This window comes from Eubalaena glacialis, chromosome 2, assembly GCF_028564815.1.
Source record: "Eubalaena glacialis isolate mEubGla1 chromosome 2, mEubGla1.1.hap2.+ XY, whole genome shotgun sequence".
Lineage (NCBI taxonomy): Eukaryota > Metazoa > Chordata > Mammalia > Artiodactyla > Balaenidae > Eubalaena > Eubalaena glacialis.
In genome coordinates, this window is record NC_083717.1 from 78,114,704 (window position 1) to 78,140,981 (window position 26,278).

At 42.0% G+C, this 26,278-nt stretch overlaps 1 protein-coding gene across 2 annotated transcripts in view; it reads right to left on the reverse strand.

The window, feature by feature from the left end:
• CGNL1 (cingulin like 1) overlaps positions 1–26,278 on the reverse strand; it is a 151,996-nt gene that overhangs the window by 77,800 nt on the left and 47,918 nt on the right. For both annotated transcript variants that reach the window (XM_061180284.1, XM_061180285.1), the window contains 7 exons: positions 18,948–20,532; positions 18,063–18,157; positions 16,010–16,115; positions 13,572–13,673; positions 12,890–13,038; positions 10,938–11,073; positions 1,990–2,202 (listed from right to left, as the gene is read on the reverse strand). In XM_061180284.1, the coding sequence (XP_061036267.1) occupies positions 1,990–2,202; positions 10,938–11,073; positions 12,890–13,038; positions 13,572–13,673; positions 16,010–16,115; positions 18,063–18,157; positions 18,948–20,516 (2,370 nt within the window). In that variant the 5' untranslated portion in view covers positions 20,517–20,532. The remainder of the gene's footprint in view (positions 1–1,989; positions 2,203–10,937; positions 11,074–12,889; positions 13,039–13,571; positions 13,674–16,009; positions 16,116–18,062; positions 18,158–18,947; positions 20,533–26,278) is intronic.

Genomic DNA, 26,278 nt, shown 5'->3' on the forward strand with positions numbered 1-26,278 from the left:
TCAACAGGAACCACACACCAGGGACTGAAAATCCGGTTAAGAGGGGAACTGATCCTCCGCTTACTTTCACTCATCGGATGCCGCACAGATGTGACTGTGTGTCAGACACTGTGCTAGGGACAGCCACGAGGCGACAAAGGGCACACACCGTCGACTACAAATGGCTTGTCGCTGGTCTATGTGATTCTTTTTTGTCTAATTTGAAGCAATGCTTAAAAGTCAGGAGATCTCAAAATGCAGTAGCCGGGCTTCGCAGGTGGCACAGTGGTTAAGAAACCGCCTGCCAGTGCAGGGCACACGGGTTCAAGCCCTGGTCCGGGAAGATCCCACATGCCATGGAGCAACTAAGCCCGTGCACCACAACTACTGAGGCTGCATGCCACAACTACTGAAGCCCACGCGCCTAGAGCCCATGCTCTGCAACAAGAGAAGCCACCACAATGAGAAGCCCACGCACCGCAACAAAGAGTAGCCCCCCTCGCCACAACTAGAGAAAAGCCTGTGTGCAGCAACGAAAACGCAACGCAGCCACGAAAACACAACGCAGCCAAAAATAAAATAAATAAATTTTAAAAACAACAACAAAAATGCAGTAGCCTAAGTCTTTACAGATTATCTCATTTCCATACAACAAAGATCCTCTTTCGCCTACCATGATTCCCTTCCCCACTTGTAACATGTGACAGCAGAGGACCTAGAAACTTCCAATAAAATCTCCTGCATCCTGTGTGTGACATAAGTTTAATTTTCCTCACCGTCAAATCACTATAAACATGCCAAACACCATCCTCAACTACCCTTCAATGAATAAACCATGTTAACTCAACCTTTGACATAAGGTCTGAAGATGATAAAGACATGATGGGTCCAAAGGAAAATTATTTTACTCAGCAGCCTGTTGGCACGTCCCCCATGAAGCAACAGCACATAAAGGCCAAGAGCAAGGACACCAGGCTCCTGCACAGAAAGGAAATCAGATGGAAAAAAGAGACATGTCCCTGCAAAGCAATGAAAATTAAATCAGTTTTGCTTTTCTCCCTCAAACTAAACCAAATCTCAAAAAAACTAAGATAGGCAAATCAACAAGAGACTTTTTTTTTTAACTGTCTGTTATGATAACCCCAAGCAGACTATTTCCCAAACGTTTTATTGTTATACAACAAACCCATCTTTTACTTCTTGTCATTTGCAATTACCGTGCTGTAACTGAAAATCAGTGAGTCACTATGCAGCACAGGGGAGAGTGCCTACCAGCTCTGAGCTGTCACTGTGATCATCACAGAATAAACAAACAATAGCAAGAGTTCTTTCTTCATCATCTTTAACCTATATATTGCAGAGACTCTAAACAATTTATACTCTGTAATTCCCCTCTTTCCCTAAAGATGGCACGATATTTCACAACATTTTCCCCTTTTCTCTAACAGCCCACGTGAGGCCCGCACCAAAGACCTCAACATAATTTAGAATCTATCTGCAGGAGCCAAGAATTCAATTAAGAGAAAAATTATCTTGCAAGGGTTTGGGCAATTCAGCCCATTAACCCTCTTGTAACTTTGCTGAGAAAAGAACCCGAATTGCCTAACAAAAGGCTTCACAAGTCAGAAGGAACAGGCGGGGGCAGGGGTGAAGGATTCCAGAAATCTGGGTCCTGTCTGCAAACCCTACCCCATTAGCAAAGTCACGCAATGCCCTAGGCCACCGACCTTTAGGAACCCTGGAGGGGTTCACTCCTGGGCTTTCTAAATCTCACCGCGTGTAAGAGCTTTTAAGCAGGGTCCTTAATAATTTTTAAGTTTACAAACTTAAAATGGTCACCAACAGAACTGCTGAGTTTATCGTCTGTGAACAAGGTCTGGATCAATCATCTGATGAAACCGAGTTTCACCCCGTCATGAAAAGGAAGGCAAACAACGGACACCAGTGCGGGAGAGGCTGTCCTGCCCCTCTGTCCCCACCCACCCACTCCGCACTCTGGCCGGGACCCACCTTGGTGGCCTCCTCCACGCTCTCCCGCAGGGCCTGCAGCTCGGCGTCGTACTGCTCCTTCAGCTTGTCCATCTCCTGGTCGTGGCTGGAGACCTCTTCCTTCAGGGCTCCCTTCAGGGCGGTGAGTTCGCGCTCTCGCTTTCTCAGGAGGTCTTCCTGCTCCTCTTTGGCGATGAGCAGATGCTGAAGGTCCTGCTTCGCCTGCAGAAGCTCCTGGAGGGAGGAAACGCGGGCGGGGAGGTGAGGACGCCGAGCCGCCCTGCACCTCCACCCCGGTCACCGGCACACACGGCCGCACCCTCGCTCGTCCTCCGCGCTCTCTCCTCCCGTACACTACACGCTCCTCCTCTCCCCTTGCCTTCCTCAGAGGCCATCATCCCCCTCGATTCGACTATCTTAGCTTTTCTGAGATTTAATTCGAGGGAGAAAAGGGAAACTGATTTCATTTTCGACGCTCTGAGGGGCCAGGTCTGTTTCTTCCATCTCACGTCACTTCGGTGCAATGGTCTGTAGCCCTTGCTAGTGGCCTTCATGAGCCGTTGCTTCGTGGAAGACATGCCGACTTGCTGGCCTCGCTTACTTCACCCCCAGAACCCTGCGTGTAGTCAAACCCTTAACCCACAACCCAAGTCCTCGGGATGCCCCTGCGCCATGCTGAGCAGGCACAATATTCACACGTTCTCCGCCTTCACTGCCTCATAACCTCACTGTTCACAAGCAAAGTCACAAAACAGGGGCAGCAAGTTCCGCTATAAATCGCATCACCTAAACCCAAGTGTGTCCTGCCAAGGCTGGGCATTCCTTTCAGGTCACCATCTCTTGTCAGACCTGCTCAGCTCCCCTCAAGCTGAGGCTCACCCTCCCCGGCGGACATCCCTACTTTGTAGTCAGCCAGGACTTGGGCTTGACCGCCCAGCACCTCTCTGGACGCCAGGGTTCCTCCCCACCCAAAGCCACTTCACAGACAACAAGCTTTCTCCCCTGTCAGCCTGCTCCAAGTCTTTACTAATCAGCTGTCTTTTTGCTGTCATTTTGTTCCTTTCTGTTTCCTTGAATCTATGTTCTTTTCCTCAGGGCACAAGGATCCTCTGAGTCAAGGGCAAAAACAAACAAAAAGACAAGCTTTTCCACCAAACTTTTGAAAGTATAATTTCTGTTCACCGCCTCTACTCCTTGACCACCTCGTCACTCCTTACTCTCTTGCAAATGGCTTTTGTTCCTAGTCTGCTAAGCCTGTCCCCTCCAAGGTTGTACTGACCTCTTAATCTCCACATCCAATGGCCTTTTCTCAGTCCTCACTTTTCTCAATCCCTCTTTGATCCTCTTCACCTGTCCCCTTAGAATTCTCTTCTGCCTTGCAGTTCAAAGACACTGCATGCTCCTGTTTTCTTCCCTCGGGCCACTTTTTCTGTGACAATCTTTTCTGGTTTTTCTCTCCCTCTTATTAAAAAGCTAAAATGATCCCCAAGAATGTGACTTTGCATTCTTCATTCTTTTTTGGCAAGCTCATCTAGGTTTTTTTTCCCCCCAATTATAAATTCTATATAAATAACTCCCCAAACCTTTACCTCCAACCCTTATCTGAGTCCAGACCTGCGAGACTCAACCAGCTGGATGTCCCTTGGGCACCTATGATTCCGGAGGCTTATGTTTCTCAGTGAATTCTTCAAGTCCCTTCCTCTCCTCTTCTTTGTTCATTATCCTTGGGAATGGCAGCACCTGCTCAGGAGCCTGGCAGCAACTTTGATCTCTCTCGTCCTTGTCCCTCACAACCAAAAAGTTAGTTCTGTAATATCTTAGATCCTTTCCCTCACCTCTCTGGTTTAGGCTCTCATCACCTCCAGCCCAGGTGGTTTGCAAGAGCTGCCCAACAGCTCCCAACCTCCAGTTTCTCACCTGTAGCCTCTATGCCATCACCCACACAGCATCCTCTGTCTGGGATGCCCTTCGTCCCTCTCGGTCCCATGTCTCTCTGCCTTTCAGAAAACCTCTCAAGACTCAGATACTGTATGACTTCCTCCAAGAAGTCTTCCTTGAATCCCCTTCCTGAATACCCACCGCACTTACGCTGTGCTTCTCATAGCACTTAATACTTTTACCGTGCAGTCCTTGTATCTAGATTTTATTTTCCTATCTCTCTTGCTAGATTATCAGCTCCTTGAAAAAAGAACATAGATCTGATTTATATTTCTGATGCATGGATCAATGATATTGGGAGTGGGCCTGGTCTGGACATAAATAAATTAACATGGGCAGTACAGCAGGAGTCTGGAGATGTCAGAATTCTAAACTCGTCTATTCTTTCACTGGTGGCTTCTAAGTAAATACACATCCTGTCCTCTTGGAGCTCCTGGTGAACTGAAGGAATGGTTGCCACCTGGGACCCGAGGCCTCAGAGATGATAAACTACTTTCCATTCAAGAAGTGGGTCACTGATGAGGGGATGAAACTATTTGTATCAATTTAAGAATAACTGACAATGGACTCTCTTTCCTTTACTCTAGGCATGTGCGTCCATTAAACCAGGGGAGCCTCTGCAATCCCAGGGTAGAGCTGCATTGCACAGACTAAGAATTAGTCCTTCAAGAATCTAGCTAGCAAGCACTAATAAGCTTAGAAGAAACTTCCAGAGAATCGTCTAGGCAACTAGAGCAACTCTGGCTCTTCCAAAGCACCAAACACAGAACACATAAGTAAATTTTATGAAAATATACCCCCGTCCTGATATTTGTCAAAGGAGATGCCCTGTGCTTCCCACTGTCCGGTCCCTCCTTAGGGATATTAGAGACACCCGCAAACTACCCCCCCCCCCATGTCACTGTTGCTATTGGCTATCTCTCTAGGCCTTCCTGGAGCCTCCTGCCAGCTTCTTCACAATTGCCCTTGCGAGCCTACCCCCGTTTCCTGCTCTTATTTTCACACATTTCTCAATTGTTTTAACGATAAGTCAGTTCCTCTTCCCACACTTATCTTTTCCAGGATATATCTGTGTTCTGTGTTGCCTTTTGTGTACTGCCACCAATGCATGTCGAGAACCTGTTTTTATGGTCCATTCTACACCAACATGCTGTTATCTGTGTCTGGGGCTGTTGCTTAAGTGGAATCTGCTGCACAAATCCAATCAGATTACACCTCACCGTATCACTGAGTAGCACCTGAAGCTTTCCAGGGTAGAGACCGAAAGGGACGGGAGATTTCAAAAACTTCACTTCATCACCTCGGTGGCTTTACTGCCAATGATATCAAGCCAAAGAAGTGAGAGAAAACATATAAACCTCAAAATTCACGTGAACGTCTATTAGAGATGCACATGCCTTTCTGTAGACTCCAATCAAAGCAAACAAAGGAAAACTCTGGGCACTCAGAATCAGTACTTTCAAAACCTATACACATCCAGGCTAGCTGCACACATGAAAGTACAAGAGCTAGAGACCCAGTATGGATGTGTATTTGGGGGTGGGTACAGGGTAGGCTAAAAAAATTGACTGTGTTTGGTACTTACTACATAATAAGAATTACGCTAAGCATTTCTAAAAATCGTAGGAGATGAATATTATTATTCTCATTCATTTAAAAAACAAAAAACTGGAGCTCCGAGACGCTAACATGCTTAAGATCACGCAGCTTATAAGTGGTAGAGCCAAGACTGGGACCCAGATTGGATACCAATGCCCGTTCTCTTCACTACACAGCCTCTGCAGGCCTGATGACAAAACTACACACTCAAGAAAGGCTGAGGAGCGGGCAGTTACTCAGTCTCTCAGATGCAAATGAATGGTGTATTGAGTTCTGCTCAAGTGCTTGTAAGGAGGTCCACCTTTTTAAACTGAAGCAAAGAAACCTGCCCAGAACCTGAAAAGACAAGAAGGAAAGTTGAGAAGAAAAGGAAGCATGCTCTGGGCCCCAGCTGTTACTAGCAGCAGCCAGTGGCTGTCCTGACAGCAGGGGCACCAAAAGACACAGACCAAAATGTCCAGAGTAGCAACTCATTTGCCCACAGAAAGTTTCACTTCACACACCACCTACTCACAGGTATTCCATGTCAAAATGAGAAAACAAAACTGATCTAGACTCTCTTTTGCATAAAAGCTTCCCAGAAGTTCTACAGAGTCCCTATCTCTGGCCCACGCTCATTGAAAGGAAAAGTAAAGGTCTTTTATCAAAACTACAGCTGCCAAAGAATTATGTCATTTTTTTTCCCCCAGAAGGATGGCCTAGAAAGTGTAACACAGTTGATGAGAAACATGATTTTTTCTGTTGCTTCTTTAGTAAAATGTGTATAATGTTCAGTAACATCACAACACAATAAGCTTATAATTATTCTAGAGATGTCATTTCTGAGCACAGCCTATCCCCAGACCAATAGGATTTTAAAACCAGAATAGTTTACTGATATCTAAGTACTTGGTCTTGGTAAATGTCAGGGATAAAGCACCACGAGATTCTGTTGGCCAATCTGTCAACATTATAGGCTCCCATCAAAGACAATCTTTGGTAAGTAGAAAAAGCCACCATCATGAGGCTTAGAGAGATGTCTTATGTTTACTCATCCCTCCAAGAACAGAGGGAAACACATTCATGGACAAAGAAGTGACTGAAAACTTGACCTATAGTTATTTTTGTATCTTGAGTTAAAAAAGAAATTCGGAACCATCAGTTGTTTAACTAAGAATAACAGTCATCCTATTCTTGGTCCATTATTTGGCTTCTCCTAAAAAAACAGGATATTTTCTACTATTTCTTCCTTTTTTCCTTCCTTCTTTCCTTTTTTTTTTTTTTTTTAATGATTTTATTCTCCCTTAATGTTACTTTACTGACTCCATATAGGGGCCCAATGTTATTGAACAGAATGTGAAGTATTAAAAGATATTTCATGAAAAATCTTGTGCGTTATGCAGGCCTCACAAAATTTAGGGCCTTCAAGCTTTTTCAAACATTAAAAAGCAGAAGTGTTTAATGTTCATTGTGTTTAAGAGTCTGTTCTAAGCCAAGTGCCATGGAAAACTTGGCTACAACTATAACCTGTTATCAGATTCCCCCAGGCCACTTTTTATTAAGATATGAAGAATAAACTGAAAGTGACGAGGAGATGGGGTTTATTTTATTAGTAATATAGAAACCATAGACCATTTTTTACATGTTGCTGACACGTCAAAGGAAACTGATAAAAAGAGTGAGGACAATTTTCCAGAGGGAGAGAAACCCACTTTGGCATAGAGAAGCTAATTGTGTCCTAACTTTTCTTGCAGAAAGGCAGCAGTAGATGATATAGCTTCCATTACAGGAAAGAGGCAAATAACCAGAAAACCAGCAATACCAGGAACATTTCTAAGAAAAGATGTATGCTGTTTCCCTTTCCTGAGTCTCTCATTATTAGCCTCTGCCTGAAAACACATCACCAAAGCTGAAGCTCATATCCCAGTTACCACTATAAGTCAAAAAGCTAGTTATGTTCAGTTAATATATGCTCACTATACTGTGTTCAAAGAGGCAAAGAAGCTACAGTTCATTTCAGAATTATTCCCATTTTTTTTTTAATGGTGGCATTTTAAAAATAATTTATCTTTTTTTTTTTTTCTTTTCTCCTTTGGCCACACAGCACAGCATGTGGGATCTTAGTTCCCTGACTAGGGATCGAACCTGTGCCCCTTGCATTGGAAGCACAGAGTCTTAACCTCTGGACCGCCAGGGAAGTCCCTAAAATTAATTTAAACATTGAAATTTATTTATTCATTTGCTCTGTTGCTTGGCACTATGCTAGGCATGAAATGTGGGAAGAAGCAAAGATGATATGCTCTTGAATGAGCTGGCCAGTAAAAGAAATAGAGAATCAGAGCAAGCTCAAATGCGCTAAAACAGAATCTAAAAGGATAGAAAATACCTGGGGAAAGTACAACTAACAATTTTAGGTTTTAGTTCCTAGGAAAATTCAGCAACTTAAGAGACTTCCCGATAGCTAAGATAATACCTTTCCCCTTTAGAATCAGTGAGGTGTCCACACAAGGAATCATAGACTATGGCAAAGTCTTACCTTCTATTTAAATGTGTTTTTGAAGCTACATTTTTATCAAAAGCCATAACCTGTTCAGTGACACTTCTCTCCTTAGGAAATTTTTCTAAAGAAGTAAAAGGACACGTATAAAAAATTCAACATATTTTCTCATAATTTAAAAAAAAAAGAAGAAACAACTTAAATATTGGAGGATGGTTAAGCATATTGTGGGGTTATCTTCTTAAAAATGAAATATGAAGACGATAAAGTATCATAAAGAAAAATATTTCTGGCATATTAACTTTTAAAAGCAGGTATCAAAACTGTAGAGACACTATATTTGTTCCTACATTATAGATGAAATCTGTCAATGAATAGGGAAACAAATAAAAATGTAGAAAAAAAAAAGTTTGTTAAGGTATTAGGAAAATATGTGCATTTCCACCCCCCCTTTTTTTTTTAATCTTTATTGAATTTGTTACAATATTGCTTCTGTTTTATGTTCTGGTTTTTTGGCCGAAAGGCATGTGGGATCTTAGCTCCCCGACCAGGGATCGAACCTGCACCCCCTGCTTTGGAAGGCGAAGTCTTAACCACTGGACCGCCAGGGAATCCCCTCACCCCCCATCTTAAAATTTCACCTTATGTGATTTTCTTAACACTTCAGTGATAAATACACATATCTTCAAAGCCCCATCCTAATGTACCTTGTCTTTGTAACCCAGAGCCCTGAGAAGAAGACAGAGCCAAGAGAAGCAGAAGAATACCACAAATGCAGTGGTTTTTAAGGAATCTTTGGATGAAAAGAAATACCAGGTGGTAAGGAGCAGGCCTGAGGCTTTCTCAGGAGAAAGTGGTCTCAACAGAGACAAAGAGGTGGTCACATGGGGGGGAAGAGAAAATGACCCCCTCTGCCCACGTGAAAATGAATTCATGAGAAGGCCTCTGCCCCGCGGCCACAAACGCTCCACTCTCCTCTCCACCCCTGCCAAGTCGTGGGGAAGAGAGATGCTAAGTCCTAAAGATCAGGAACAACAATCCCTCCTGGGCAAGGACTTCCAAAGTAAACATGGAAGAGGGTGAGAAAAAACAATGGACAGCTGAGACAGAGGAAGCTACAAGGAATTACGAGACAGCAGCTTTTAACCCCAAGAAAAGGACAAAGATGAGATCCAAGCCCTTAGGGGAAAAGCAGTAGAGAGTGAAAGTTAAATACTAACAAGTTACCTTTATTTTCTCATGGGTTTTTTTGTTTGTTTGTTTGTTTGTTCTGGCTTTGTTCTAAATTGTGTATCATTTACTTGTTGGGCTGTTCCTACAAACCAAAGCTTTTATAAGCTAGCTAAACTGAACTAAACTTCAAAACTAAGCGAAAGACACAGGTGATGCTAAAGTTATAGCAAAGATTCACTTTGTTATACAGCAGAAACTAACACAACATTGTAAAGCAATTACACTCCAATAAAGATGTTAAAAATAAAAAAGTTATAGCAAATATCAAAATATCTACACAGCACAGCTCTTCTTCTGATCCTCAATTAGACTCATTCCCCAGAAAAAAATGTAGACGTTCAAAACCTATTCTTGTTCTCTAATCATTTCACACATGTGTATCTAACACCTCAACAGGATGGTAATCTAATTCAGAGAAGAGATAATAATTGTCTCTGAAAAAACCCATAATAATTAACAAATGGAAGCAGAAGGAATCAACCTTATTCACTGACTCACAGATTGATAATATCAATAGGGGATAGACTGATACGGGCAGAAGCCAGACTGGCGGCCTGTGTATAGAGCAAGTAGATTCATTCATTTACTCACTCACTCACTCGTTCAAAATGCATCCATCCAGCCATCCACCAAATATTTCCTGAGTGCTATATGTCCTAGCCACTGGAATAACTGCTGAGGATACAGTGCTAAGCCAACCATCACCAACTCTGCCCTCTTGGAACTTACAGTCTTATGGGGGCTTTAAACAAATAAAAACTTAACCTGTGATAAGTGGTGTATGGGCATTAATATAATACTAATGTCTTTTAAATGTTTTTTCATAATAGCATTACTTACAAAGTATCTTTGCTCAAAATTTAACCTGAATCTATTAGTGTTTAGATCTAAACTCAAATTTACTAGAAACACAGGGGAGAGTGGAACAAGTTAATGGACACCATAAGGAAACAATTAGAAAATCCAGAATGTGGAGCATTGGTCTGGGCTCTTCAGAAGTGGGATGGGAGAAAAAGAGCAAGGAGTAGTGGATGCAGGGACAAGGGAGGCTATACTAAGATAAATGAACTCTGAGAGAGAGAATAATGAAAGCAATGTGGGATTCCTGACTGGATTCCGGCTTGGGGGAAAAACAACAACTAGCAAACACTCTTGAGGGACAACTGGCAAATGTTGAATAAAGACCATATATTATATTGTATATAATACAACATAGGAATTAATTTTGCAGATGTGATAATAGTATTGTGGTTATAAGAAAATTCCCTAATTATTCAAATGCATGCTGAAAAGTTTAGGGGTGAGACGTGGTTTTATCTATAAATTACTTTGAAATGGTTCAGCAAAGATGAATAGATATAAAGCAACGATACTCCAATGAAAATTAACTTAAAAAAAAGATGAATGATGAATGATGAAAGATGAATGAAAAAAAAGAAAAATGAATGGATGGAGAGAAGAAAAAAATGGAGTAAATATGGCAACATGTTGATAACTGTTGGATTTGGATTGGGACTCTACGGCAGTTAACACATTATTCTATTTTTCTGTATGGCGGAAAATTTTCCTAAGACAAACTATTGCATATGATGCTCTCACAGAAGGGAACATAGGGGCAGGTAGAACAAACACGCAACAGAGTATGGCTCCCAGTTCCCCCACCCATCCCATACTGTCCAGGCAGACGGGGCCTCTCTTGTCACCTGACCCCAGCCCCGCTTACCTCAATCAGAGCCCCCTTCTCCCTGTCCTCGGATTGTTTAGCACTGTCCAATTCATCATGCATTTCTGAGAGCTGGTCCTGGAGATCCCTGATCTCAGTCTGGTGCTGTTCTCGTTCCATCTTCACCTGGAACAGCCTGGAAGGAAAGGAAGCCCATGAGCGAGTTTCTCCTGGCCTCTGCTTATTTTCATCCAGTCTGCTTTCAGAGCTTCAGATCATCAAGCAGAGTCATCTAAATCCCCAAGGAGCCTCCCATTTTCTGTTCTGCACTGAACAGAAAATCACAAACCAGAAAGGCACTGGTAAGAACTCATGTCTACAGTCTAATGTGCCCAACAAGAAAACAAGTGAGAACGCAAACCAATGTAATGGGAAAGGTTATACAGTGACATTTCCTCCCCAAAAGGAGATCACAGGGTACTAGAATTTGGACATAGAAGATAAGGAATCAGGAAAAAGAGCACAACTTTTATGATAAATGTTTTCATTAAAGCCACCCCACTCCCTACCAGCCTACCCCACCCCATCCCCAGTACTCTAGACCAGGAGAGTTAGCAAATTATGGCCCATGAGCCAATCTGGCCCACTGCCTGCTTTTGTAAATAAAGTTTTACTGGAACACAGCCATGCTCATTCATTTATGTATTGTTTATGGCGTTTGCACAATACAATGGCAGAATTGAACAGTTCCAACAAAGACCATACGGCCCATAAACCCTAAAGCATTTACTATCTGACAGAAAAAGTTTGCCAACCTCTGCTCTAAATGGAACTCACAACTATTCTACCTTTTATTTTGTAAAGTCTTTACTGCACTCTAAATTTTGATTTTTTTCTTACCAACCTCTTTTCTTAAATTAACCTCTAAGAATGTTTGAAAAGCAAACACTACACCATCAAAATGGCAAAAGTAATCAAATGCTTTTATGATATAATGTCCTGTTTTTCTTGAATTTCCCTCTAGATTTCACTCCTGCTTAACCTCTCACTTAAGGCTTCTGTCATGGCCAGTGGGCTTCATGGCACCATCCATTTTCACACCCTGGTTTCAAATCCTCTTGTCACAGATTTTAACACAACATGATGGCAGGGCCATCTTGGGCTTGTCTTTCCTTCTCTGAAGACCCAAAAGGAGTATATAAGCACTGGTCACAAAATTGGTCAGCACTATCCAGGACAAAATTCAGAACGTGGGAGACTGTGGAGGTCATGTGACACATGCTTTTTAGAGACTGGGCCTAGGCTCTTTGAGATCTGTCCTTAGATATCACCACTCAGTATTCCTTGCTTCTCACTTGACTGCTCTGAGATCTACTCTAAGGGCTGAAACTTTACAAATATCCTTCGAGGTACACAAAGAATTTTTAAATTATTAAATTCATTCTGCTTACCAGTCTACACGTCACCAGTTTTATAATTTTATAAGAATAAGAGGGAGAAAAGGAAGGGTCAGCGGCCCTATAAAGATTTGGAAGGTTGGGCAGAATTAAACGGACAAAAAGGATCCGGCTTCAGCTTCCCTGGTGGCGCAGTGGTTAAGAATCCACCTGCCAATGAAGGGGACACGGGTTCGAGCCCGGTCCAGCAAGATCACACATGCCTCGGAGCAAATAAGCCCGTGCACCATAACTACTGAGCCTGAGCTCTAGAGCCTGTGAGCCACAACTACTGAGCCTGTGTGCCACAACTACTGAAGCCCGCGCACCTACAGCCCGTGCTCCACAACAAGAGAAGCCACCGCAATGAGAAGCCCGCGCACCGCAACAAAGAGTAGCCCCCGCTCGCCGCAACAATAACTGTTGGATTAAAACAGAAAAAGCGCGCACGCAGCAATGAAGACCCAATCCAGCCAAAAATTAATTAATTAATTAATTTAAAAAAATTTAAAAAAAGTGTCTGGCTCCATTGTTGCAGGAAACCAGGAAGGGCACAGGCTCTGGGCCAGAACTTACTCCTCCAGGTGTCTCCGGAGCTCCCCTTCACTTCCCTCCAGCCGCCGCTGCAGCTCGGCATTCTCTTCTACCTTGCTTTCATGTTGACTTTGGAGTGCTTCTAAGTTTGCTTTCACTCTGTCTCTCTCTTCTTTGATGTTCTGCTGATTCTAATAAGAATATGTGATGTTAAAGTACCTCCACGGTACATTAATGTCATCCCACTGAAGCCTCCTTCTAATCTCTGATGGACTCCATGTCTCCGCACTTAGATTATTAAACAACTTGATGGAACTATGTAATAAAGACATGGGAGTTCGCATCTAGAAAGAACACTAAACACTTAATGAATTGTAATACTTCTAAAAGAGAAACACAAACACAGCTAAATCACATTCTGCTCTTTCTATTACTTAGTCCAGATGTTTTATATACATTTAGTTTCCAATTTGCCTGTCTGAATCCAACAGCGTTTCTATTACTCTGTCAAAGCCAACATTCTCTATGTGCTTTGGTTACTTAAAAAAAAAAGTTCTTTGGGCAGCAGGAACTAAATATACAGGAATTTGCTCAGCAATGGGAAGAATGTTTCTTTTGGGAAAAAAATTTGTTTTCACTTCACTTGGGCAACCCAAGGTACTTAAAATATTCTTTATCAATCAAGATGGAACAGAATAAAATAGCATAAAGAAAAATCAGATACCTTGACTTCTAGTTGAAGCTGTCTCTGAAGTTCAGCCACTTCTGTAGTCAACTTGTTTTTCTGTTCCAAGAGATCTTTGACTTCAGATGAAGAATTAGAAGCCTACGATTAATTGCAAAAATATCCTAAGTTAAATGTTCAAGATGCTTTATTTTTTTCTTGCATGAACATTAACAACAGGATGACACTCTCAAAAGGATTTGGCTAAAATCCTACAGCAAAGTGGTTAGAAAACTACAACTAAAAGGGAGGGGAAAAGGTAAAAGCAGAAATCAAAACCAGAAAAGGCAGTGTCTTGGCTCTCATGCACCTGAATCCAGGTGTGAGTCACGCATGAACTTAGAATGAGGTACTTCCTCATCTACTCCTATGAAGCAGACCAGAAACCAACAGTCAACAGAAACACAGCACTTCCAATTTTCTTAGGCAAAATGAGAACAATCTATCTTAGAAGTGTAAATCTAACCCAAGGAGGGAAACTGTAGATTGTTCTTTCCCTAACAAAAACTGCCTGCTTCGTGGCATTCCAATATGGTCTTAGCCCATTAAGGGAGAGGGTTCTCTTGCACGAAGTCACTTAACTGACACCAAAATATAAAACTCCAAAACCTTTGCCAGCAAATAATCAGATTCATAAAGTGAGAGAGGAGGGGAGTAGAGAAATGTGGGCAATTAAGCAGTCACGGCACTGTGATCAGAGCCAGAAGTCTAAGAGCCTAAGTTCATCGTCTCATCATCTCTGGCTTGATTAAGAAGCAGTAGCTGCCTAACTGGTCTCCCGTCCTCTAATCTTACCTCTCTCCAAAAACTACAAAGAAATGAATTTTTATAAATACGACACTACTCATTGCTGTTTAAAGTCCATCAGTGGAAGCCTATCACCTTTGGCCTGAAATGAAAATTGACATGATCTACAAGGTCCTGCCTACCTGGTGCCTGGTCCCCATATCCTAGCTCTCTTCTCCAGCTACACTACATTACCTCTATCCCCTAAACATGGCAAGCACACACCTCTTTATAGTTTATGTTTTTTGTCCTGTTTCCTCTACCTAGAATGCCCTGCCTTCCCCTCTCTGGGAGAATTCTATGATCTCTTGAGACATCATTAGTGTTATCGACTCCAGAAGGGCTACCCCAACTTCCCCAGTTTAGGCTGGATACCCTAGTCTGGAACCACAGTGACAATCTTAACATCAAGACCAAAGGATGCATTCTGCAGGAGAATATGCAGGTTAATGCAAAGCAACAGTAATGGTGATGATTTGGATTTAAGAGATTTAGCAAAAAAAAATCCTAACCCAATTTAAAAAATTGTGTAGAGTTCCTGAAACCTGCCTATAAGCAAGGTGTATAATTTAAAGGTTCCCCAGTGGGAACTGTGTGTGTGTGCATATATAAAAATATTTTATATATTTATAAATATAATATAAATACATAATATATAATAAAATACATCTATACAAAGATATATAATAAAATATGTTTATACATTTTAAATATTATTTCTACGGATAAATTGAAAAATGTTTTTATTTGATGCCAGAGCAGCAGTCATGGGTTAACTGAGTGCAAGGGGAATATGGAATGGTAGAGAAAAAAGGGTAGTTGATGCCTATAAATATCCTTTATTCATATGTTTCCAAAGTTAAAAAAGAAGCAATAGACCAACTCCCTGTTACCTGCCTCTGGGTATCTTCTTTCCTTCCAGTGCAGAATTCCCCCCAGAAGGGAAAAGGAAAGATGCCCAAGCAAGAAATGCGGCATTCAAGGTGGCATAGAATTGAGGGACAAGATTTTAGTCGTCCCTCTTAAATGCTGCTTCCTTTCATGGCACAAGGTATGTCCAGCATATAGTACATGTTCATCAAATAGGGGATGACTCCTCCTTTAACAAAAAATCTCCAAGTCCCAACTAAAATTCAGTACAATAAATTACACAGGCAGTTTTTTAAAAAAGAATTTAGCCCCACTCTACTCCTTCCTTTCCCTTCGGGCCACGCTGGTCAGCCCACCAGTCTCTCTTCCATATTCTCTAGTTTGATTCTCTTATTTCTTAGTCTCTGAAGTTTGAGAACTTGGGTCCACGCCCGTTCATACTTACTCTTCAAACCTGCCTACGATGACACGAGGGCTCTCCATCCCATGCTTCATTTCATTCTTCCTATTCTTCTTTTCCCTTTCTAAATTTTACCACCTATTGTTTCATCCTGTTATATTTTATAGATTTTTTAAAAAATAAAATTTCTTAAAACCTTTCTAGAAAAAAGGCAGGGTGCAAATTAGCAATATTTAAAACATGCTGTTCCATCTTCGGTACTGCTTACTACTCAGGAAACTTCCCACTAACTACTGTAACCAGAAGTACAGACTGAAGAAAGCAATTTGTTTGCCAGGTTCCACGTGAAATGCCCTCTACAAAATACAAAGCTTCGCCTTACTTGATTATTTCCTTGCGTGCTCCCTGCTGCTCGAGACTTCAAAGTCTGGATTTTCTCAAAGACCAGGTTGACCTTCCTCTTAGTAGCATCATCATTATCGGTGCTTCTGGAAAAAAAACAATGAGGACACAACCGTTGGCCTCAGACTATTCTATGTGCCACGACACACAAACAGCAAGCCCTTTAAGAAGATAAATCGCAAGAGGTGTGAATTAATTAAGGCTGCAGACACAACCAGTGTGAGGAGGGCAGGATAGACGGTGTGTTTTTCTCCAAATAAATTGTTCAATGTTACCACCCGATTTGGGAGAGGGCTTCCCATTTCCAAACATGTGAAAGAGACACAAGCACATTCTAAATAAGCTTGGAGATAACATCCAATAAAAATTTAGTAATTTGTTGCTTGCCTGATTCAAATGACGTATATTCACTCCAACAAGGAATCTCTCCTGTATGTGTGTCACGCTAGGAATGATCCACCGTGATCTTAACTTGTTTTAGCCTTTGTTTAAAAAAATAAATCCCCCAAGCCAAGGTTGTCAACACAGCTGCCCTTTGTCTAGACTTTCATAGGTAATGGTCAGATAAAGTTCTATTAAGGACTACCCACACCTTCTATCACACATACCTGGCACTTAGGAAAAAAAAAATTTTTTTTTAAATGGAGAGGGATCTCTCCCCTTATTTTCTTTCTTTTTTTTTAAAATTTATTTATTTTATTTATTTATTTTTGGCTGCTTTGGCTCTTAGTTGCTGCACGCGGGCTTTCTCTAGCTGCGGGGAGCAGGGGCTCCTCTTCGTTGTGGAGCGCCGGCTTCTCATTGCGGTGGCTTCTCTTGTTGCAGAGCACAGGCTCTTAGGCGCACAGGCTTCAGTAGTTGTGGCTCCTGGGCTTCAGTAGTTGTGGCTCGCGGGCTCTAGAGCGCAGGCTCAGTAGCTGTGGCACACGGGCTTAGTTGCTCCACAGCATGTGGGATCTTCCCGGACCAGGACTCGAACCCGTGTCCGCTGCATTGGCAGGCGGATTCTTAACCACGGGCGCCACCAGGGAAGCCCAGGGAAAAAAATTTTTAAGTAAGTTTCCTTAAATAGGTGCCTCCCACTAAAGTCTGTCTCACCAGTCTCTCAATAAATAATGGGCCAAAAAAATAAAAGAATGTAGAGAAAGAATTTTAAATGTTTGAAGTTCTTCTACCTTAATCTTCTCATGGTAAAACCCTTCACAGAAAGACACTAATAATTAGTTCTTAGCTAGAAGAATCTCTTTACTTTTCTTTTTATTTCAAAAGAGCCCCTATCTTATATTTTGAATGATTCTGTCAGCTCTATATTACTGACTGAAACTTGTAAGGCACTATATAAAACTATGAAGTGTTCTGATACCAGTGAGTATTTGCCAAGTGACTTTCAGTCATGTCAGACTATAAAGCTTTTCTTCTTTTTAATCATATCTGATGAGAGAACTGAAACAGAAACTTCAAATTCCTGGCCTAGAATTCCAGCTCAGTTGGTATCTAAGTAAGGACTGAAAACCAGATTATTCAAACTCATCCTCCCAGATAAGTAAGTGGAAAGCACTGCTTTTAAATGACTCATACATGCTTTAAAAATAATGGAAGCAGGGGCTCCCGGCCAATGTCAACTCTGGGGAGGGGAGGAGGTATTTTATTTGTAACTTCTAATAAGGGACGATCGATTACCCCTGTGTGCATACGGACAAACTCAAGGCGACGACAGACTCAGTTCAAAACTGAATAGTAGACATTCTTCCTATCTTTGAATTTGTTTCTGAAACAGTAAAGAATCATTTTAAAAACATATTCATTTTTAACTTTTAAAGTAGGATGTTCTTCCCCACACTTCCTTCCCCTCCTCTTCACCTTCCTCCACCCAAGACTTAAATGCTGTTATGACAACTCCAGCCATGGAGTCTGCACCCTGAAATGGCTCACACAGGGCAGGAAGGGAGGGTAAAACACAAGGTCTCAGAAAAGAAAATTAAGAGGCCCACCAGGAAGGACAATACTTTGCTCCCTGAAGGAAAATCACTAACCCTTCTTTGAGGTAATTGTAAAGTATCTGCTTGGCCGTCTCCTCATTGGTTTGCTGAGTGAGTTCTTGCTGGCCTTTTAACAGATCCGGTGTGGCCTGGAACACAATGTCTGTTATTAGATCACAGGATGATGCTTCCAAGAAGAAGGCACAACCCCACAGCAGAAGCTTCCAAACACATTCCTGCTTCCCAGAAAGGATTCCTCAGGTAAGGATGCTCATTACAACTGGTTCCACCACTTAGTAGCTCTGTAACCTTGGGCAAGTTACTTAACTTTTCCTCACCTCAATTTTCTCGCCTGTAAATAGAAGTTAATAGTACCTACCTTCATAGGGTTGGTGCGATCCTATAATACATAACAAAGAGTGCCTGGCACTTACCAACCTTAGTATCATTTTTATCATTATCATTATTTTTTTACTGTTACTACCAAAACACTAACTGGACCACTTCAATAAATTCCATCACTTCAGGATAAACCTAAATTAGGATTAGCCTAATTTCTCAGGACAGAAATTAATCCAGTCACTCAATGTCATGAGGAAAATTAATACATCTAAATAAACCTAAGTACGGAGCCTCTTGTTTTGGAAACAAATTCTGCATACTTTCAGATTTTACACATACACGAAAAGAAAAATCGAGCCTCTCTATAGTGTTTGACAAGTTACTTTACAAACAAGAACACAACAGGAATCTAGTGGTACTTGAATTTACTTAGAAAACCAAGCGATTAGCAGTAGGTCATAATCTACTGCTAGGGGGAAAACTCTAAAAAATATTACTGATTCAAGATGGTGCAATTACTGACTCAGGATGGAAGATATGTATTCCTACAGCCAGAATGTATTGATATATCACTCAGAAGGAACAAACCAGTATTACCTGAGTATTTGAGGTGGAAGTAAATGTCTTCACAGAAATCCTCTTGGTACCTGAGTCCGGGGAAGTTGCTAGCGCCCGATTCTGTAACATCAACGTAGCGGTGGCTGTTTTGATTTCCTCCCCCTTCTTAGTCTGTGCTGGGAGGGAGGATGTGCGCCCAGTCGGACTTTCCTGACCACCTTTGTTTTCTGGAACTTTCCCATCTTTGTTCTGCAGGGGTGGCCTGGGCTGGGCTCCCTGCAGCCTGGCGAAGGCGCGCCCTCCGCCCTGCCTCCCCCGGTGCTCCTGCGCCTGCGCCCTCTGCGGGCACACCTGCGACGGCCGCAGCAGGTGTTCGCTGGACTTGCCCAGGTTCCTGCTGAATTCGGTCAGGTACTCCGAGTTCCCTTGGAGGCCGAAAGGAAATGCACTATCCACGCTTCGGGACCTTTTCCTGTCTTCTGGGTTGATCCTGTTTCGCTTCCCAGACCTGCCTCTTCTCTGCAGCCCAGGTTTTTGGTCAAATTTTTCAATTAACTGATCCACGCCAGGAATCGACCCCGTATCAATATCCCGTCCAGTTCCGGGCAAGAAGGGGATATACCTTCTGTTTTCATGACGGTTCACATTGTCGGCATGGATGGCACATTCTTGGTCATCGAGTAAAAATCTGTACAAAGAGTTGGCCGAAGTGGGAGTTGCGGACGATGAGGAGGATCTCCGGGACCGGGCTCCGTCCAGCACGGGCCCGGCTGAGTCCTGGCGCCGGAACGGAAGCACGTCGGGCCTGGTTTTCTTGGCTTCCGGGTGGGTGGGTAGGGGCCTCCCGCTAGGGGCAAGGGCCTCCTCTGCCAGCCCCTCCTTGCTGCAGCTCTGAACGTTCACGCACACCGAGGTCTGCTTCTTGGGGTCATCGATGACCACGGAGCTGCACAGTCGAATGGCCGTCACGCTGGATCTGGCCGGGTCTTCCGAGGGAGGTCTGGTCGGCTGGGAATGGCTAGGTTTGGGCGAGCAAGTCCAAGCCTTCTTACTGTTGGTCCCTTCTTCTGCGAAAGCTTTTAGCCAGTTACTCTCAGGAGGCTGGTGATTTTGTAAGTTCAACTCATTCTTTTCAGGATCATAGGGCTGTAAAAGCTCTGGATGCCTCTGAAAGTTCAGCACGGGGGATGGCTTCATCGCTTCGCCTTTGTGATCTAGAACTCCATTCTTGCCCTCAAAGAGAGAGGGCTGTTTCAGGTTTCTTACTGGGCCGGGCGGGGCATATGGGTTTTCGGGCAGCTGCAGTTCTTCTGCACTGTTCTCCTCGAGCACAGATCCATTGCTGGAATGGAGAGGCAGGTTACTTGTCACTGGAGACGGAAATGATGGCCCGTCTTCAGAAAAAGATGTGCCTGCCAGACACCGCTCTGTGTTATTGAGGACTATGTAGGGGTGGCCATCAATCCCCTGGACCCGAATACTGACACCGTAGGAGCCTGCCTTAGCGTGCTGGGAATTCCTTGATTTTTTGGTTTCATCACTTGCGAGTCTCAGATGGACACCGTATTCCTGCTGCACATGTTGATATTCACCGAAATACAGCTCCATGGTTCACTGTTGTTCACTACCAGGGAAAATTGGGGGTAAAAAGGGGACATTAAGTTAAAATTACATCTGTTTAAATGAAGATTATGAGGGTAGACTTCAAAGTTCAGGGAAAACCAAACACTTGAAAGAGCAAGGACACTTCAGAACCAAATGCTCGTCCAAACAGGCCTTTCTGGATGCCTGTGGGCCCACGTGACTGTGGTGTTTGTCAACACTGAGCTTGAACCCTGGCCTTAGGGTAGATGACTGGCCAAATGACCTAACGCCTTTGGTAGAGCTTAATTATTGTTTCTAGCTGACGGGCTGTGCTGGTTGCCTTGTTTTTTCCTTAGTTCATTTCCTCACCCTTTATGCTATTTATTTTTAACCAATAGGATGTTCCAGTTTACCAGCATTTGAGAACAAGGTACTTTTCCAAGAAAATAATTAAGAGCTAAGGCGTTCTGATGCTTACCATTTTTCTTTTTTTCTAAACTGTTTATTTTCTTGTCAAAACCCTTTCAAGCTTCTTTATGCACAACCCTGCTTTGAAATCTTTATCATTATTTATTTGGCTATAATGTTTAAAACATTTTTACTTTAAGGAAGCAGTTGTTTGTGAGACCGACAATGAGAGTAAGTGATTAAAAATAGTTTTCAATTCTTTTTTTTAACCAAAAAGTTCAAGTTGGGACTTCCCTGGTGGCGCAGCGGTTAAGAATCCACCTGCCAATGCAGGGGACACGGGTTCGATCCCCGGTCAGGGAAGATCCCACATGCCGTGGAGCAACTAAGCCCGTGCACCACAACTACTGAGCCTGTGCTCTAGAGCCCACGAGCCACAACTACTGAGCCCACCCGCCACAACTACTGAAGCCCGCGCGCCTAGAGCCCGTGCTCCGCAACGAGAAGCCACCGCAGTGAGAAGCACGTGCACCGCAACGAACAGAAGCCCACACTCACCGCAACTAGAGAAAGCCGCGCAGCAACTAAGACTCAACACAGCCATAAATAAATAAATAAATAAATTTTTTTTAATTGAAAAAAAAATCATAAAAAAAAAAAAAACAGTTCAAGTAACTTAAGGACCTGAAAAATTTTATGAAAAACCTGAAGACTCAGGGCTGTTTATTTTGTGATGGGTCCTAATACCAAGAATCACTGCCTTCACCCGTTCTGGTGTGTGGCCACCCTGTCAGAGATTGCATACATATCACCAAGCAGGCTGTCCAGGCCACCCCACACTCTGAGGTTCTCTCACCAGAAATTCACTTCTGTCACTCTGAAAAACTCCAATAGCCACAGAGATGCAAGAAAAACAGAAACAACTGGTCACAGAAAACACCTGTCACATTTCTTTCACTGTTAGCAGACTTTTTGAGTTTCCTTTCTATTCTGGAGTCAGTCTGGTAGCGTATTTTCCAAGAAAATCATCTATTTGATCCATATTTTCAAATTTATTTGCACAGAATTTTGCAATGTATAAATCATTTCATCTCCTCTGTTTCTATTTCTCATTATCTAGTTTTATCTGAGCTTTCTTCACCTATTTCTTGATTATGCAGGTAAAATATGTCTACATATTTTTTTAAATTGTTGTTCCCCTAAAGAACTAGCTCTCAGATTTATCATTTTTTTAAATTTTCTAATTTATTGAGGTCTAGTTTGATCATTATTATTTCCTTCTGCTTCCCTTTATTGTTTCCAATTTCTTTTTTTTTGAATTTTTGAATTAAAAAAATTTTTTTATACAGCAGGTTCTTATTAGTTATCTATTTTATACATATTAGGGTATACATGTCAATCCCAATCTCCCAATTCATCCCACCACCACCCCGCACACACTTTCCCCCTTAGTGTCCATACGTTTTTTTCTCTACATCTGTGTCTCTATTTCTGCCTTGCAAACCAGTTCATCCATACCTTTTTCTAGATTTCACATACATGCGTTAATATACGATATTTGTTTTTCTCTTTCTGACTTACTTCACTCGGTATGACAGTCTGTAGGTCCATCCATGTCATGTTTCCAATTTCTTGACTTGCATGCTTCATTTGTTTATTTTCATTCTTTTATTACAGTCCATAAATTGTGATATGTGACTGTCAGTTAGGAATTGCATTGGTGCCTAACAAACAGACCCAAAATAGCAACTTAAGAGTTAGGATATTTTTCTCCCGGAGATAGGAAGTCCAAGCTGGAATGGATGCCAGGATATTTTTGAGGAACACCTCTTTTATCTTTCTACTCATCTACTTTTAGCATGTATTAGATACCTTATGATTACAAGATAGCTGATCCAGCATCACATATACCAGATGCGGCAACCTTCTTAAGGAGCGTTCTTGGAAGCCCCACCCACCAATAATCCCTTGCATCTTATTGGTGAGAGCTTAATCTTATGGCCACCCCCACCTACAAGAAGGGGTTGGGAAATACGGGTTTTTTAAGCTGGTCATTGACACTCTCAAAATCAATGTTCTGTTGGTAAAAAGAGAGACGAGAATGGACATTGGGAAGGCAGCCAGTAGTTTTCACCACAGAAATGTTTCTATTATTATTTTCTAGATAGTTTCAATTTGTGGTTTTGATTTCTTTGACTCAAGAGTTGTTTTTGAGAAAGTTTTTGCATATCCGGTATGTCTGCTATGCTGTTTTGGCTTGGAGGGTCTTTATTTCTGTATGTTGTTAATTTCTATTTGCATTGTATTATGGTCAGAAAATGAAGTCACAGGAATTCCCTGGCAGTCCAGTGGTTAGGACTCCGCGCTTTCACTGCTGAGGGCACGGGTTCAAACCCTGGTCAGGGAACTAAGATCCCGCAAGCTGCTTGGTGCGTCCAAAAAAAAGAGAAAGAAAGAAATGAAGTCACTATTATTTCTTTCTTTTTCAATGTATTGAGGTTTCTTTTGTGGGCAAATATACAGATAATTTTTGTCCATGTTTAATGGGTGCTGGATGTAGTTTCTGTTTTAAGGGATGGCATTCAAAATACATCCATTAATATGCCCTTACCGATTATTTAGTTCAGTTATAGCACATCCTCACTTATTTTGTCTTTCTAATTTGTCTTGGGCTTTCCTGGATACATTCATCTCCTCCTACTAGCTTGGTGCTATCAGTTTGCTTGGTGATTATTCTTTTAAATGTAAATCATGTTTGACATCATCACCTCCCATTTTACAGATAGGAACAACTCGGAGAGATACAGTCATCTGCAATATTCATCATCTCACCGATTCCAATGATTGATTTCATAATGTCTACTTTCACTTGCATCAGCGTTATACTAACATTTTAAAATAATTTAACTTTTAATCAGAATAAAACAAGATAAGATGAAAACCTGTACTCTCCAGCTTCCCATCCCCAATCCTGATCACATGCCTCAGAGGAAACCAACTGCAAATTGCAGCTGTTTCTTCTAGTACTTACCTCCATGTTGCTGAGTGATATGCCTAGCTGCAATTTATCATTTTCACCTATGGTAGATGACACACACATACATATGCATTTCTCATTCTGCTAGCTTCCCAAGAATAAAATCAAGAGCCAGTTGTGTTTACATTATTGTGATTATATAAATACTGTTCACTGAAGCGCTAGATTGTAGACTCTGGCCATCCTTCCTCTCTTCCATAACTTTAACTTTTCTAGAGGCAGTAACTGCTATTTTTAGCTTGTCTTGTTTTCTATATACCTACCCTTAAATATCTTCATCAGCTATATGACATCTGTTAGATGCTTACCAGTATTAATTTCCAGATGATCAAAATATCAGGTAAACTGGTGGTCTTTTTCCGTGGTGACCTCCCTTGCAAACTTCCACCCTCCAGCCCTATATTAGGGTCTGGTTGCTCTCTTCCCTTTGTGCTATATTGTTTCCCAAGTTTGGTGTCTTCCTCTTTCTTAGTTTTACCCAATTGGTCTGAGGGAGCACGGGTCCAGTAACTTTTAAAGGTCCGAGGGAGAAAAATTTTGTGTCCTTGTATTTTGAAAAATGTCTTCATTCTGCGCTTACGTTTGAATGATAGTCTAGCTGTATTTAGAATCCAGGTTAGAAGTATCTTTCCCTCAGATTTTAAAGTATTACTCCGTTATCTTCTAACTTCCAGGGATGCTATTAAGAATTCTGGTGCCATTATGATACCCTGTCCTCTGTGTACGCCATGTTTATTTTTCTCTGAAAGTTTTTAGGACCTTTTCCTTGTCCTTGGTGTTCTGAAATTTCAAGATGACATTCCCCAGTGAGGATTTTATTAAATTGGCCACTTTTATAAAACATGAGCACTTAATATATTCCTTCAATTTGGAAATTCCTTTTAGTTCTATGAAATGTCCTTGTATTATTTCTGTGATAATGTTTAGAAAACCATTTTATTTTGTTCTTGGTGTTTGCACCTAACATATTAGTAATGTTGAATCTTCTAGACTGAATTTCAATTTTTCATATTTCTTTTCTCATCTACTCAACTCCATCGTTTTTGTTCTAATTTTTGAGAGATACTTGAATTTAAAAAATTTGAGGATGTATTTAATTTTTAATTTCCACTTTTCCTTTATTCTTCTCTAATTGTTTTTCTTTTTAAGTTCTATTTTGGACATGAAAACAGCTTCTCTCTCTGAGGATATTATACTATAACTTTTTTTCAGAAAAATGCAATTTCTCTGCTGTCCACAACATCTCCATCTTCCGCAAGGTTTCTCTTTTCTGGTTTGTTTGGGTCCCTGTCTTTCATGTTGAAAGCCTTCCTAATATGACTTGGATCTTTGGCTGCCTGATCCTATTTAAGAGGGAAGTAGTAAAAGCAGATTGGAGGCTCTGTATATATGCAAAGGAGTTATTAGCTGGTAAACTTCAAGTTATGTGGAGCGAAGAGTGCTAAGCTTTCCACTGAGGGACCCGCATATTTCAGTGTCTGGGAGCATTCTTCTCTAGAGCTGTTTGATTTCCCAAGAAAAGAATCCTCCAATCCACTACTGAGGCTGCAGCGGGGCTGGCTGCTGGTCTATGGGACAGGGCAGGGGAGGAGCAGGGAGGTCGCAACTCAAAATTCAGTCCCTGTTTTCAGTCACCCACACCCGCTTCCGACATCATTCCAGTTCAGTTTCCCCAGAGAAGAGAACTCCAGTCTACTGCTGGGGTGGGGAGGGGGCAGGGGCAGGTGGGTGCCCAGATATCCAGGGCACAGAGGAGACGCTGGAGGTCTAACTGCTCCAGTTCTCAAGGCACCTAAGTAATTCCCCAGACGTTGGCCCCTCACCCTGACTTCCACAGTAACTGATGCCTTCCCACTTCTGAGCTGCTCAGCAGCTCTGCAGGAAAATCACCTCATTTGTATACTGCAAGCGCCTCAGGTTGAAGCATCTCTCACCCCGCTAATTACCACTACATCTGCTTCAGCGCTCTCCTCCGCTAAGTCTCCACTGCCGTTCTTTGTCTTTGGAGATTTAATTTTTATTCCTTTACTGTCTTCTGAGTGGGATTTTTGAAAAGGAGATACCTAGTTTCTCTAGCTGGACGAGACTAATAATATTTATAAAACACTTCAATCCTAGAACAAGAACAGCAAACGCGCCTTAGATGAAACAACGTACAAAGGCCTTCAAGACCACAATGTCCGGGTGTGTCTTGATCCCTCGTTTCCGAGCAGCACTGGCATGTTTTATTCTGCGCCTCTAGCGGAGTCCGTATGCATTAAAATTTATAACAAATATCATTTTTAACAGAAGAGCTTCTGTACAAATTTATTCACTGTGATGCTTTTTTTTAAAATGATAT